At 35.4% G+C, this 15,982-nt stretch overlaps 1 protein-coding gene and 1 long non-coding RNA gene across 2 annotated transcripts in view; one reads left to right on the top strand and one right to left on the bottom strand.

The window, feature by feature from the left end:
* Window positions 1-15,982, bottom strand: part of Itga2 (integrin subunit alpha 2) — a 90,125-nt gene that overhangs the window by 28,945 nt on the left and 45,198 nt on the right. Inside the window, exons 5-13 of the mRNA XM_010644017.2 lie at window positions 12,930-13,044; window positions 12,625-12,752; window positions 10,876-11,024; window positions 6,927-7,077; window positions 6,470-6,635; window positions 4,499-4,575; window positions 2,646-2,784; window positions 1,776-1,921; window positions 106-249 (exon numbers count right to left, since the gene is read on the bottom strand). Of these exons, the coding sequence (XP_010642319.1) occupies window positions 106-249; window positions 1,776-1,921; window positions 2,646-2,784; window positions 4,499-4,575; window positions 6,470-6,635; window positions 6,927-7,077; window positions 10,876-11,024; window positions 12,625-12,752; window positions 12,930-13,044 (1,215 nt within the window). The remainder of the gene's footprint in view (window positions 1-105; window positions 250-1,775; window positions 1,922-2,645; window positions 2,785-4,498; window positions 4,576-6,469; window positions 6,636-6,926; window positions 7,078-10,875; window positions 11,025-12,624; window positions 12,753-12,929; window positions 13,045-15,982) is intronic.
* On the top strand, window positions 9,332-13,862 carry LOC104876124. The gene is made up of 3 exons (XR_784256.3): window positions 9,332-9,568; window positions 12,942-13,064; window positions 13,570-13,862. It is a non-coding gene; the product is annotated as an uncharacterized LOC104876124 (long non-coding RNA).

The raw sequence follows: 15,982 nt of genomic DNA, 5'->3' as shown, positions 1-15,982 counted from the left end.
ATATAAATTGTACTAAACATGCAAAATAATTATTCAAATTAACTCTCAAATGCAAATCTTTATCAATATAGATGCATATTAAATTGTCAGCTTAATTTTTTTTACCTTTGCAATAGTAAACAAGTAGACTCTTCCCTCCTCTTTCTTCAGGTTATTCATGTACGTTGGTGCACCTACCAAGAGCACATCTGTAACCGTGTCTTTATCCACATCAACTGAACACAACACACTACCAAAATAGGAGCCAATCTGAAGTAGTAAAATATATTAACCTTAGGATTCTTGGGATTTATATACATATATTAATAAATTTTTATTAATTCATTCAGTAGACAAAAATGGGGAAAAAAGCATTTTAAAATAAGCACTCAAGGTATTTCTGAGAGTGGAGGGCCAAAGACCACATTCACGAGAGAAATCCTTAATGTGAGGTACGCTGTAGAGAAAGGTAGGAGAAGCAGAGGCAGTGGAAACAAATCACTGTGGTTCTGTGGTAAAATATCCCGCAATACAGCAAATCCCTAAGGCTGAGTGATCAGAGTAGGGGGGAGTCAGGATGCTGAGAAAGATAAAGTATTATCTGAATTGCTTCTGAAGGAAGACAAAGAGTTTTTAGGTGGCAAGAAATGGGAAAGAATGAGTGGTATGTCCATGGCATAGTCTGGGACAGGTAAGTAGTTGCCAGAGAGATTAGGGTGGAAGTAGATGCACATACAGTGAAAGAGACTGGGAGTATGAAGGCTCATCCCGTTCACCAATGTTTGACTCATGCCTGTGTGAACATTTCTTAAGGATTTAGAAATTGATAAGAAGCAATTGCTTCCATAACACAGCCGTGCTTCTTCTCGACATAAATACACTCTTTCTTAAAATATGAAAGAGGAGGGAAAAGTACATAACCAAAACTAGTTCTTGAAGTCAAGAATTCAGGTTATACTCTAGAAAATTCAGAGCAACAGCAGGATCAGATGTAATTCTAGAGAACAGAAATCTGCAGTTAGTTTTTCTGACTCAAGGAAGGAGACCAATTTCTGCTGGTTGTCAGAGATCAGGGATGCTTGGTTTAAATAGGTACAAAGCCCACGGGCTAGAACTACTTAGAAAGGAAACAGGAGCCATTGCTCTGATAAAAAAAAAAAAAGTTTTACCAGCTAAACAATGATATTTGCTGCAAAGGGCTACACTGGAATTTATCATAAAGTCTGACCAAATGGCCACACATTAAATAGAAAGTGACAGATAAAAGATTTGTTTGACTTTTTTACAAATATCAAGGACAACAGGACACATTCACAGGCCCAGATGTAGACATTTCATTCTTATGATGTTATACTGTTCCTTTGTCATTATTTCTCCTCCAGATCCTTGGCTCCTAGCATGGACTTGACTGCAAAGCTGTGGTTAGATCTCTGCCATCAAGACTAAGTAATAACCACAAATTAATACTCTGGGCAGTCAAAACTATGGATGGAGGTGTAACCAAACAGCAAAGGACTTGAGGCCAGACAGAATTAGGTTGTAATGATAGCTCAACTCCAATAGAACTGTGTATCTTAAAAAGCCAGCTAAACTTTCAATAACCTGACAAAAAAAGGGATAGTAGATAATGTAGTTGGGAAGATTTAACATATACCTGTACACATAAATTCAAAGTAGAAAGTCAAACATAGAGGCATCATTCAATAAACGTTAGCTTCCATTTTTACCCATTCAACTTTACCACCTGCTTTGGTTGTCCATAGAATTCATTTTACCTGCTAAACAATGATATGTACCTGATCCCCTCTGTGAGTCTGAATAATCGTGACATTGCTATGCTCATCAAGACTGTATAGAATTATCTGGCCAGTATAATTTGCCCGAGGAGCACCAGCAACAAAGTGGACACTTTTTTCAGTAGAAATTGCAGCCACAGAGTAACCTAAGGGAAGAGTCACAGAATTAGTGACATGACTATCACAGACAGATAAGCCTTGCAAAGTAGAGCTGATCAGAGGTCCTTTTGTGTTAGGTGTGATATACAGTTCCTGGTGCTTCTGAGTGTACCACTGAAAGTTCTGGCCATTTCTAAAATGAACTGTTCCTGCCCTTTCTCTTTTAGCAATGTCCAGCATAGGCAGAAATTCACCTATAGAGCCAGCCATAGATTCCGAGTCACAATCTCGGACTTGAATTCTGAATTTGCTACTTACTGGATTGCTTAACTTTAAGCAAATTGGTAGCAACTCTGATTGTAAAAGAATTTTGGTATGATTTCAAAGTTTATGTAGGTAGAATAACCAACCCAGGAACTACCTCACAAAAGGTGTTCAAAGAAACAAAAGTACTAGCAACTCTAAAATAATGTAAGACTATAGGTTAGTGTACTAACTTTTTGAAAAATTTCCATTTTGGAGAAACACAATCATATTCTAGGAGTTACAACTGACTGAGCAGCTATAGAGATTTGTGAATAAAACACAGTGCTTCATTAGGGTAGCTATGAATGGAAGCTTGATGGCACAGAGGCACTTTGTAATGAATACTGAAAATGTACATTAGGTGGCAGTCCAGAGGTTTTTATGAGCTGACCCTGAGATTCAACAAGGAGCTCGTTTAAAGGAAGGAAACTTTAGTTTGCTGAGCCAAACGCTGTTATGCCTTACCTAAATATGAACTGTGATTTCTATCTTGCAGAATTTGGTCAAAGGCTTCTTTAGGAAAGATTAAGTGTCTATGAGAAGTCTCTTGAACAACAGTCCCACTCCAGTCAAAAGCTCCCACTGCACCCAACATCAGAATATCCTAAAATAATTGAAAAATGAAGATCATTAAGAAAAATCACCTTTAAGAATGAAGACTGAAAATGAAGAGTAGGCAACACAATGAAATAAATTGTCTGTATTTAAGAAAAATAAGCTTTAATGACATAAAACACATATAAATGTATGGTGGTATATCTCAGAACTGCTTTAATTAATTTATAATGGAAACTAAACCCTACCATTGGCTATGTTATCTTGGGCTGTACTTACTATGGCATATGATATAGATAAATCTTTACAATGAACAGAAATTACAGAGCCATCTTCAAATTTCCATTGAAATTTATACATTTGTACATGGGGAACCCTTCTAGGCTTCTGGAAAGGAGTCAGAAGGGAAACCTCTAGTTCCACATTTCACTAGAAGAACCTCAGTGGATATGAGACATGCTCGAGTAATAGGAAGTGCTGAGCCCAGAGGAGGGAGAGGCACGCTGCCGCTCTTTCGCAGGCCCGGTTCTGACCTGCCGTATTTTCAACTTCCTCTCTTGAGTCCTTCCTGAAATGTTCCTCTGGCATCTATTTTGATATCCTATTTATTTAATAATACTACAGCTACGAAGTGCTCTTCTAGCTGTGGCAGTCAATCTACTGGAAGGAAAATAGGCCAGGGTTTTTCTTAGGTCAGTGGTCAAGGAAACCAGGCTACTCTGTATGGGCTCAAACCCGATCTAAATACAGATACAGATCACCAAAGGAGGTGTACTGGAGAACCGGGAGGATGTTATTTTTAAGTTTTTGACGTTAGATATTACAAAGCATGGCTATGATTTCAGATTTAAAATACTAAATAGGGAAATGATGTGTCCCAATTTGAGAATAAAAGACCAAGAAATTATGCAAATGAGCATAATAAAATCACAGACTCTGAATGAAGGTTCATGAATGAATTCTAGGAAATGTACAATACCTCACATAATTTTATGTGAAATGCTCTGCACATAGATTCATTTACATTTTTTCTATGGGAAACACTCAACTCTTGTGAGCATCTCTAAGGATTGCTGATCCAGAAAAATTTAATACCTTTTATTCTAGGCAGAGAATGAGCCCTTCTTGGGGCCTCTGAATTTGCCTCTGAATTCATGTTGTTTCCTAAATATCTCCCACAACCTCATATTTTTTTGCTCTTTCCATTACTCCATTCATATCCTTGGGAGAATGAGAATCAGAGAGTTGGAGGGAGTATTTCTGACAAAGAAGAATGAACTTCCCAGAGCTGAAAAGACAATGACATACTCCAATTCCATCTCAGATTTGTTAACTCCTTCATTTTTCAACTATTTTGCCTCTTCTCTTAGAAAATGATAATAAGGCAACTCAGAAGGTAATAATGTCAGAGATGACAAGAGTTTGTGCTTCTGACAAATGTTTGCAATAGTTAGTTGATTCAAAGGAAATTCCTGCAGGGATAATACTGAGAATTAAGATACTGTGTGTGCCTTGGAGCAGGTAAAATATTTCATGTATATTATTTTTCCCCATAGAAAATTCTTTGGAAATAGAAAAGGGAAGACATTGTTAACCTTAATGATATAGGTGGTAAGTCAGTAACACAAAAAGCCTAACAACTGTGAGTTCTATAAACCAGAATTATTAGGCACTAGGTGACTGTTTTTGCTGCTTTATGTATAAACTACTGCACCTGGAAGAATCATGCCAAAGAACAATATGAAATTATCTAATATACACACATTTTGGGGAGAGTAATCGGCACTGAATCCAACTTGGGACATTTCCAACTGGATGTTCTCTCCTCCTTGAACAGTACCTGGGAAATATGGGTTTCAGAATTTATATTACCATCAGCAATTCTAGCTCAAGTTTTCAAACACAGACAGACATCTACACACATACACATGCACCCACACATCTAGTGTTCTAATATCCACCCAACAATATATAGCAGAGGATTCTGGGAAGAGAAAAGCACTGAGAAAGTGTTGTAATAAATTATAGAAATCTATGAAACTTCCAAGGTAGTGTTCAAAGTTGGCTTTAATATTAATATTAATTGGGTATTAATGTATTTAATGTGATACTCACGGAATTTCTAACACCAAAAACCCTCAACTGAAGAAGGATATGAGGTTAAGTGAATATCGAAGTCACAGTTTTATTTTTAATTCATCTTTACTAGCTAAGAAACTAACTGAATTTTTAGCTTTCAAATGGTGGTGCTACTAAACACACAAATATCTCAGTTGCAGTTAGCGGAGGTAGGTGATTGATTTTTAGTGAGGACTATGATGAGAGATATTTGAGTTAGCCACAAGGAACTAGGATTCAAGAATGGGTAAGTATTTTTCCAGTTGGTAAGTCTGTCCTAGTTTTATATATGGGCTTGTCTCTGTCTGTAACATGGTAAAACTCAATTAATACTCGTTCATTTTCCATATAGTTTGCTTGTGATCAAAATTTATACTTCATTAATACTCACAACAAGAAAACTAAATCTTGGACTGACACTGCAATGAAGAAGAAATTGTACTATATGACACAATCTTGTTTAGAAGATGTAACAATTTATACAGGATGAATAGAGCACTTTTTTAATAAAATAGAACGGTGCTCCTTAAAGTCTATCATAGCAGATAATGTACAGAATCATTTCTAGTTAGCTTTCAGATTACATACAGTTGTTCTATTCATGCCCCTAAAAAACAAAAAGGATTACAAGCATTGATAGCATTAATAATTTTATATTATCTCAGGAAAAATTACATTTTGATAAGAATTTAAACAACTTAAAAATATCAGTGGATATTTAAGATGTAATAAAAATGGACAGAAATTTCAGTGGACAAAGAGGAGGTCAAAATTTGACTACAGCAATGGGCTTTTTAAATTATGCACAACTGGGGATTTAGCTCAGTGGTTCCACCACCTGCCTCACATAAGGTCCCGAGTCCAATCCCCCATACTAATAAATAAATAAATAGATTTACGCAGTCCCCTTCTAAGTAGTACCTAATGGGTAGGTGCTCAATAAAACACCTTCTTCATTGCTGAGAGTTAGCTGTATTTAACATCTGGAACCAAAATTTAAGTCATGTGAGATTTTACACACTATATAGTGTGTTCCAATCCTCTGTATATTGAACTTCTGGATACATGATATTTCTACACTGATTAGACTTTCCAAAGCCACATAGTAAATTACTTTAAGTCCAATAAATATGTCTTTGAAATTAAATAATTGAAATTTTCACTGTATTTTCATAATTTTAAAAGCATATATAATTATTATAAATAAGTTTAAGAACTTCAGAAATTATGTAACATAATAGAGTTGAAACTATGATTATATTATTAAATTGTCTCTCAAAAGTTATAATAACTTCTCGTCTTACCAACTGTGTATAACTTTGTTTGCTTCTAAGTAATCTCTCTAAAATTAAATATAAACTGTGCCATGTTCTAGACAAAACATAGTAGTAGTTGAATTTATATATTTAAATATCTGAAATTGGGAATAGTTTCTTGTTTACTGGCCATTTGTATTTTCTTTTATAAATTAATTTGTCTTTTTTTTTTATGGATCTGTAGGAGTTGCCTTTATACAAGGTGCACAAGTTAACATTAATAGGACTAAGATGTGATAATAAAATAACAAAAACTTTTAAAAAATTTTGGAAGAAAATTCCTGAAAAACATTCTTTTACCTTCGATGCTGAAAATGTGTTCTCCCAATGTCCCAGCTTTTTCTAGTAGAGCTGCTTCATCAGATACGTTGAAAAAGAATCTTTCTGTGGGAATACTAGCAATTGCTTTGATTTCTTTTATTAAATTTTTAGTGTCAAGGGCATTTCTGTTTAAGTACCCAAGAACCTGGAAAATAATAGAAGAGGAGAAAAAGTCATTCCTTTGTACTACATTTTCCAATTTGCATATTCTAGTCAATTTCTAAACATCACACATCCTCCGGAAAAGCAAATCAAGCAGCATTCCTACTACAACCATTTACTTGGTTGACGGGACTGAAAATCAGCATGAAGTGGAGCCAGTAAAAACTTTTTTTGATAAACTACCAGTCGGTGAGAAAGTGCAGGCTTAAACACTCATGCCATCTAGGAACATATACAATCAACTGTAAAACAAGTACAGAGAAAAGCCACTTACTGCTATGCCAAACCTCAGTATATTGTCGTTGTTGCACTGCTCAATCACAGATTTCAACATTGAACCATCGTGCGATTCTCCATCGGTTACAACCACCATTACTTTGGTAGCACCTGGCCGACCACCAGAAGCTGCTGAATAAGCGGCAGTTCTGTGGGAGGTAGAAGACTCACTATCAATGGGTGAATGTTTGAAACAGAAATAAGACACTGGCTTCTCCAAGCCCAACCTATCATGAGTTAGAATTAGAGTTATGTCGATATTGGTGTTAAAAGCACTCTACAGTATCCGTAGCTTGTAGAATAACACATCAAAGTAAAATTCTTGTTTGACACTAAAAAGTACTTTCATGTCATGTGTGTGTGTGAGTTTAGTCCAGGATTCCTTAGAATAACTTTCTATAAGAAGGTTAAATTAATTAGTATTAGTCAACAGAGCAAAAACACTATGGGCATAAATTTAACTAATTGGACTCGTGTTTACTTTTCCAACAGTTACTTTTTTCAAAAAAAGTTAGACACATGATCAAAAAATCTTAAACTATTTCGAAAGGCATAAAAAAATTTTGACACTAAGCCCCTGTTCCAGAGGTGATCACTAATCTCAGTTTCTTATGCTTACTCCTAGAAAATGTTTTATTTATTATACTTTGGCTACCTCTGAAGGTTTTATACAAATAAAGACACATTTTAAATTCAAGTGGGTTTTTTTTATTCTTATGGAAAGTTTCAACATCAGAATATATAAAGCCCCTATTCTTTTTTTAATATCTACATAATATATATTATATGTATATATATAATGTATATAAGTTATATACATATTATATACATACATACACACACACACATATATATATATATTTTTTTTATTTTTTTATTTATTTATTTTTTTACTGGGCGTCAAATTCTGGTCCTTGTGCTTGCAAGACAAGTGGCAGAACCACTGAGCTAAATCCCTGGCCTCTACATAATATTTAATTATTTGACGACACCAGTTCATTTAACTCATTCTTTCTTACTGGAAATTTAGGCTATTTTGACATATACAAGCAATGATATGGAAATATTCCCAGTATGTATTTTTTCATACTTTTTAAAATGTATCAGTGGGATAGATACTCAGTGAAATTATTAGGGTAGAATTTATATATACATTTCAAATTCTAGTAGATAACATAAATTGTCTGACATTTCTGTCAATTTATATTACTGTTTTTGTAGTAGTAAGAATGTAATTACCTGTTCCCCACCAATGAAGATTATTAAAATTTTTAGAATTTGGCACTGTGATTAATTGAGAAATAATACAAAATTTCCCTCAGTTCATTGATTATCTTTTGGATTTCACTATAAAGAAATTTTAGGTCTTCATGTAATCAAAGTCATTAATCTTTTGTTTTGGTAATGGGGATAAAATCAAAGTCATTAATCTTGTTTTTTATCTCTTGTTCTTGACATGATATTTTACAGATTTATATCCAAAAAATTTATGTTAAATTCACAAGTTTCATAAACCTTTAATAGTTTGGTTGTCTTAGGTTAAAAATTTGGTCCAGTTGAAATTCATTTTGATGTGAAGAGTAAAGTTTTCAGCTTGATTTTGTTTCTAGATACCTGGCCAGTTGTCCAACAATTTATTTTCCCTCTGTCTATTGAACTGTTGTCCTGTCACACATTCTTTCTGGGTAATGCCACTAACTATTTTGGAAAAACTACCACCTATAGAATACTTTGCCATCTATATATTTTCTGTTCATCTCTTTCTTCTTCAAATTTATATATTCAATGTTTGCTAGAATATGTTATGAGTATGCTAGGTCAATGTACTTAAAATTTATTTTCTGAAACATTTTATGTACTTTTATTATAAAAAATATAAATGTAGTTTCCATAGCTTCCAGCCACACATATTAGAATTATAATACTCATCAAATCCTTTGTGAGTAAAGTATATACCCTTTATGACATACTGTAGATTTTAAGCATGTTTATAAAGTTTTGAGGACTGAAGCAGTACCTCATTTAATTTTAACTTTCCCTGAAGACCTTGGAGCAATAAATTGCAAGCTTAAGCACTCAGAAGTAAGGTGAATGAAAACATGACACTATTTACTCAATGTGTCAGAAATATATTGAGTATTTTAAGGAGATGAAAGAAGAAAGGTAAGGAGAGAGAGAGGAAGAGACAATGGGAGAAAAGAGTAAGAAGTTAGGTGATTCTTTTAGCAATAGGGGACTAAATCATGTTAGCATGAAAAAAAAGTGATGATACAAGGGAGAAAATCAAAGTTTTGAAAAGATGACGAAAGCCAGACTAGTCCTTTCTCAACACACAGTTAACTATTACCTTGGAGAGGAAGGCTTGCCAAGCTCCTGGCTACTTCTAATCGCAAATACCACACCCATACTCCCTGTGAAAACAGGGATCCTCAGGAGTTGCCAATCCTAAAGAAGTCCCCTTGAAAGGACACTGAGCCTAGAGACAGCTGACACACTGAATGACAGCAGTGTATGAGGCGACTTGGCCCAAAATGTCAACTTCACAGAGACAAGAAATATGGGGAATCTGCCTTTGAGACATATGAAGAGTCATCAGTTGATGGAAGCAACAACCAAAATGTACACAGAAAAAGAAAAGAGGTAATATGGGAAAGGCAGGAATAGAAATGGCAGGATGTGATTACTGTGCAGATATGTGATCTAGAAAGAAATGGAAAGATAACGAAAACTGGGAAAAATAAAAAGTCATTTTGTCTGAAGGACTGGAGAAGTAGGTAGTATTATGAACCAAAATGGCAAAGTCACGAGGAGTGGCAGGGAAAGGAATAAGGCCATTTTAGGACATGCTGAATTTGCTAAGTAAACCAACCCTCCAAATACAAACATCCAGCCTCAGCCAGACGCACGTGTGACTATTAGGAGAGAGTTCAGGGCTGACATAGCAATGGGGTGACCCACACAAAACTGATGCTGATGTCAGGGGAGGGGATACAATTCCTAAGAGAGAAGGGTTACGAGGAAGAGCAGCCTCTGTTCAATGGAGAAAAACTAGGAGAAAGAGCCAATGACGAGGCAAAAGTTGCTGACAGCAAGTTGGCAAGGATCCCAGAAATTTGTGGTGTTCCACTGGGTTCAGAAGGGCAGTGTCTGTTCATCTGTATCAAATGTTCAGAGGAGCTAATGGATGAGCCTGGAGACACGACTACTGAGCTAGAAAGATCCGCAGGCCATGCTCCTCTAGTGCGAGAGCTCTAGGTTTGTAGGGAATACAGGGAGGGGTTGTGGGTACTCTTTTCAAGCAATTACGGTATTGGAAAGAAGCTATTCACAAGCAGAAAAAGGCACAAAGTAGGTTTCAAAGGAAGACAAGTATATTGTTCTCATTTTTTTTTTTAACAATTGCAGAGTACAGAATTTTTATAAAGCTATCTGGTTACATCAAGTAAAGGTGGAGGTAATGGAGCTGAAAATATAGAGAAAGTGAGAAAAAAATGAGAATGAGGACAATGTTATGCATCACAGGTTGTTAGAAGTATGAAAAGCTCAATCAACTCAATCCAAGCAATAATGTTTAAAATTTTATGGGTCTCGATAATTTGCATTAATGCTCATTGGTTTAATTTGAGCATTAATGGCTTAATTTGTGGTGTTATGATAAATATTAAAGGGCAGATTTCTTCATTTCTTAATATTTTAATCTAAGATCTCATTGCATTTAACTCATGAAATAATATAAAAACCATGTCACATCTTATAAAAATGCTAGAGTTAAAAATTTTTCACATCATTTCTGAAGTGCTTTCTCAAAGTATTCACATCAATGCTTAGACATGTCTTTTTTATTAGTTCTCATTAAAGTGTGGCTTCCAGGTATATTATTTTTCTTTCTGTTTTCTTGTTAGCACATGCATGGCACCAAAATGTTGGCCTTTAACATCAAAACTTACCTTGCAAATTGAATTGCTTTGAATGTGTTTGTGAGGTCTCCACCAAATTGGAATGTCTGGGATGTTGCTCGAATCAGTTCATCTTTGGTTTTAAAAGTATTCAGGTTATATACGACTCTTGGGTTATTGGCATACTGAATCAAGGCAACCTTCAAAAAATCAGAATCTTATTAACAGCTGTCAGTGATTTATATAGATAATTTCTGTGAACCAATATAATAAAAATCAAAAGTGCATTTAGACATGGTCCAGTGGCTTACAGAAACCTCTTCCATTTTTTTCTTGATATATATTTCTTTCAGTGGAGTGACTTCTTTGTTTGAGGCCATCAGTGTGTAACATTAGTACTGTTGCCAAGAATGATGATGTGTGACAACTTTTGATTTGGTTCTCAAGAGTAGTAATTGCAATTGTATTAACTGATAATGTGAAATCAGAAGAAAAGGGCTAAAGGAGTAGAGGAAGAGGGAAGGATAAGGAAAAGGAAAGAAGGGGAAAGAAAAAATATTAGAAAAGGAAACAATGGAAATGAAGTCATTGTAAATAGGAAAGGATGGAGAGGGTGAAAAAGGGAAGGGGTGAGGGGAAAAAATGAGAACCAAGACCTGTCATGTAGAGGTACAAGACCCCAATGATGAGTGTAACTACTATATACCTAAAAAGTACCAATAAACTTAATGAAAAAGAGTAATAATTGCAGAATTTTTCACGTACTACTTTAAGCCCAAGTACTCCTGAGATAGAGAGACATTTAGATTTCTCTATTATGCTAGATTTCCTCTATTGTAGGCCTCAGTATCTCTGCAGGGAACTTGCTGGACTTGCATGTGGGGTCAGGAATTTCAATATTTCAGGAAAAAATACCATCAGAGAGAATATTATTTCATATAGCTGAAAGAAAACTTCTGAAAAAAACATTTGGGAACACTGTCCAATATTCAGATCAAGAAGGTCAGAACCTTCCACAAATGTTCTTGTTCATAGGCACTGAGTTCTTTCTCATGCCTAGGAAATGGGGTCTTCTGAACAGGAAATAGTAAGAGGGGATGCAGTATAAAAGGTTTTCTAAAAGGACCTTAAGACTCTCTGAGGCTAGAATAAAAGGAAGGTAGAAGATGAAAGGGCTGGATTCCTGAGTTTGTCCTGCTACTGTTAGCTGGGAGGCAATATATTAGGTGCTAGGAAGGTGGTAAGAAACAAAATATGCCTGGACCCTTTTTTTGAGCACAGGGTATAAGACTTGAGACAGAGGGAAGGACTGAAAATAACTCTGAGGATTTCGGTGTCTAATGTGAGAGAAAATAGGGGTACAGTAAACTCTATGACACAGCCCCACACTTTGTCAGAAAAGGGAAGGAGAATTTAATTCCCAGAATTCCAAGATAACTGTTCTGTCATTAAGAATAAACAAAATAAATTTATTACTAGTTCACATGGACATAAAAAATACATATCCAATTTTAAAATGTATTAATAAACTCATGGTTCAGAAGGCTCAAAACAGGCAATTATAAAAGTATTAAAATGTGATATTCCCATACCCTATGCCTGTTTCAAAAACAAAACTCTAAGGTCAACAGCAAAGTCATAGGCAAAATAATAACTGATAGTTCTACAATTCTCAATTAACTTTGAAGGTTACCCTTAAATGTAGGGATTTGGCAAATGGAAAAATTGTAATTTCACTTCTAACATTATTTTCTCAGAAAGAAAGCTATAGGCTATTTCATGCAGTACTGATATCCATACCTGTGTCTTTCTGGGGCCTATATCCAGACCTTGCACAAATTTTTCCAGAAAGTTCTTTACTGCATCCCAAGGATAAATACTATTTGATTCATCACACACAACCACAACATCAATGAGGGAAGGGCAGGCTACATAAGAAAAGATGAAAGAAACATATTTTCTGAGTAAGTCAAATTTCACACCCATATGAAAATGTGGCTTGCAGAGGGGTTGGGTAGAACTTGATGCAACCCCCCCCACACACACATACACACACCATTTAAATGCAAGGTGTTCCTTGGACCTTCCATGCATTTGCAACTTACTCTGAATTGCAGGTGCAAAGCTGGACAAGTGCTGAAAGTCAGGACTGACATCAGAGCAAACACCAGTTGTGTAATACTGACTGCCACACTGCTGTGCCCACAGAGGACCACATGTCTTTGAAGAAACAAGAAAAGGTAAATGAAAACATGAGGGATATGTTTCCCTTTTCGCTCTATATTTGTGGATCCCAAGAATCATTTCTTTCTTTCCCAGAATACTAGGAATTGTTAACTATGATAACTTTTAAATGCCTTGAAGGAAACCATCCGCGGCAGAGGGCAGACATGATGGAGAAGATGAAGAGGGCAGACACCCTGAGCCTAGTGTCAGGCCTTGCAGCAGGCATATTGGAAATGGCACCATCAGGGGACTGAGGAGTCCATGGGTTCACTCACCAAGCTAGATAAGGGCTATTTTCCTCCAGAAGACACTCAGGAGGAAACAGAGTGCAAAGGTGACTTTTTGTCTCAGTTTCTTAGGCCTCAGGTGCTTCCCATGTAATATGAAGATAGTCATAAATATCTCCCATGTAGAGAGTTAATGGCCTATAGATACAAAACACTTAGGACAGTGTCAGGGAAATAGCAAGTGCTATGCACAAGTCAGGCAGCCTCATTGTTGTTTTTGTTTTAACATCAGTTTCCTCCTGCTCTTCTATCTCATCATACTCAGAAGAAACCATAAACCCAAGTGCCTGCAAGGACCAGACAAGAGCCTTCCAAGTGTTTGAGACCTGTATACACACCATGGTAAATGAAGAACCAGTTTCTTCTGTATAGGGACAAGCAACTGTACCCCTGCCTACCCACTGCTGTGAAACAGATGCCCAAGTTTCTGTTCGAGAGTCATAGAGGGAAACTTTTGTGTAAAACTCTTCATTTTAAAACATTCTAGCTGGTGTGGTGGCGCACGCCTGTAATCCCAGCAGCACTTGGGAGGCTGAGGCAGGAGGATTGCTGTGAGTTCAAGACCAGCCTGGGCTACACAGAGTTCAAGGACAGCCTGAACTGCATAGCAAGAACTTGTCTCAAAAAATAACAAAACAAAACAAATAATACAACAACTGTATAAATTATCCAAACACAAATGAGGTTGAAGCACTGCCAGTTGCTATAAAGTGAATCAGGATACATCATATAAGGGTACAAGTTCCTGATGATGAATATAACTATTGTATACCTAAAATGTACCAATAAACTTAATTGGAAAAAAATCTCTTAGTTTCACTTTCTAATTTTGCCACCAAAACTGGCTGGCATTTGTCTTCTTGTTCACATTCTCCATCCTCCAATTCTTACATTAATAAGTCTACTTCTCTCCTTTGCAGTAGCCCTTGACTGAATGCCAGGAACTTCTGATTCAATCATGATTACATGGGTTACATTAAATAATATTACCATCACTAGATTTTTTTTGAAAGGGAGAGAAGTGGGAAAGAGAAGTCTAAGGGTATGGATCATAAGTAAAACATTATGAAAAGCACTGATCGTATATAAAGACCATTTATTAAAATTGAACAGAAAATCGTGAACTTTCAAGAAGCAACAGGAAAAAGAAAAAGGAATTTTCGGACCCAGTATAAGTGGTAGTAGCTCAATAGTTAGAAGCAGCTGTGGTCATATTTCATGCTCGAACAAGGTAGGGCTCTCCTCTCTCGTAAAGCTCATTTTGCCAGTTAGGAAAAAGCCATTATTTATGCTTCTGATTAGTTTACCAAATAACAGATTCCAATTACTGATTTCTATATCCACATTACTGAGTTTTTTATATTACCTTGAAAACTCATGAAATATTCAAGAACAGATTTATTTTATAAGCAATGGAAAACAGCATTAAGAAGTTGAAATTAGAATATGCCAATTGTTAATGCCAAAACATTCTTGCTTTAAGCCCAGAACTTAAGAAGTTTTTAAAAAATGTGATGATTGTCCATCTTTTCCACATAATTCGTAAAAGTATCTTATGATTTTGACCTTTTAGGTATGTAAAGAACATTCTGCCTTTCTTTATTTCTCTCTCTTTCTCTCTCCCTCCTCACTTCCTCCCTCCCTCCCTCCCTCCCTTCCTTCCACTCCTTTCTTTATTTCTCTCTCTTTCTCTCTCCCTCCTCACTTCCTCCCTCCCTCCCTCCCTCCCTCCCTTCCTTCCACCCTTTTCTTTCTTTCTTTCTTTCTTTCTTTCTTTCTTTCTTTCTTTCTTTCTTTCTTTCTTTCTTTTTCTTTCTTTCTTTTCTTTCTCTCCTTTCTCTCTCTCTGTATCTCTCTTCTCTTTCTCTGCCTTGCTGCTTGCTACATCGACTGTTCAATTAATCTCTCAAATTCTCTTGCAATTTTATTTTACTTTATCTGGAGTTACATACTATAATTTCTGAAGCACATTCTATAATCCTTAATTCTCAATATATTCCTCTTTATGACTTATTCAAACAAACAAGAAACAAAGGCATGAAAGCAACCTTATTATAAATATTTTGGAATATCATAAATCATGAAGTTCTAATTTAATATTCATTTATGCACTGATGTAACACCTATTATAACCAATATTTACTTTCCTTAATGGTACCAAAATTCTTTGAATGTTGATGTCTAATAACTTCAAATAAAAATGACATTGTTCAAAACTTTTAGAATAATCCAGTTTTAAAGCAGGCTTTTAAGTTAGCATGTTAGTAGTACAAATAAAAATAATATAAGCTTAAATTATGCTTTATGAGACAATTTTACCAGCATTATACAACTAGGCCATCCCTATGTGAGCCAGTGGAAATTTCAAACAAAACTGAGTTTTTATTTACCTTTCAATTTTTTTTGGTGTGTGATGTTTTATATTTTTATGTAGTTAAATCTTTTCAACATTTTCCTATATTATTTCTTCTACTAGTTCTAAACTCAAAAACTTTTCTACTCTTCAGAAAAATTCTCATTTTCTTCTAACTTTTTATATTAACTCTTCAATTCACTTGTTATGTGAATAATTATCTCATCATCTTCAGATCTCTTGTTAATTAAGGCATTCCATTTTACAGCTTTTTTTTTTTTTTTTTTTTTTT

This window comes from Fukomys damarensis, unplaced genomic scaffold (genome assembly GCF_012274545.1).
Source record: "Fukomys damarensis isolate Sample0158 unplaced genomic scaffold, DMR_v1.0_HiC HiC_scaffold_1, whole genome shotgun sequence".
Classification (NCBI taxonomy): domain Eukaryota; kingdom Metazoa; phylum Chordata; class Mammalia; order Rodentia; family Bathyergidae; genus Fukomys; species Fukomys damarensis.
The sequence above is the reverse complement of the archived record's forward strand: the minus strand, read 5'-3'. Positions and strand labels throughout refer to the sequence as shown.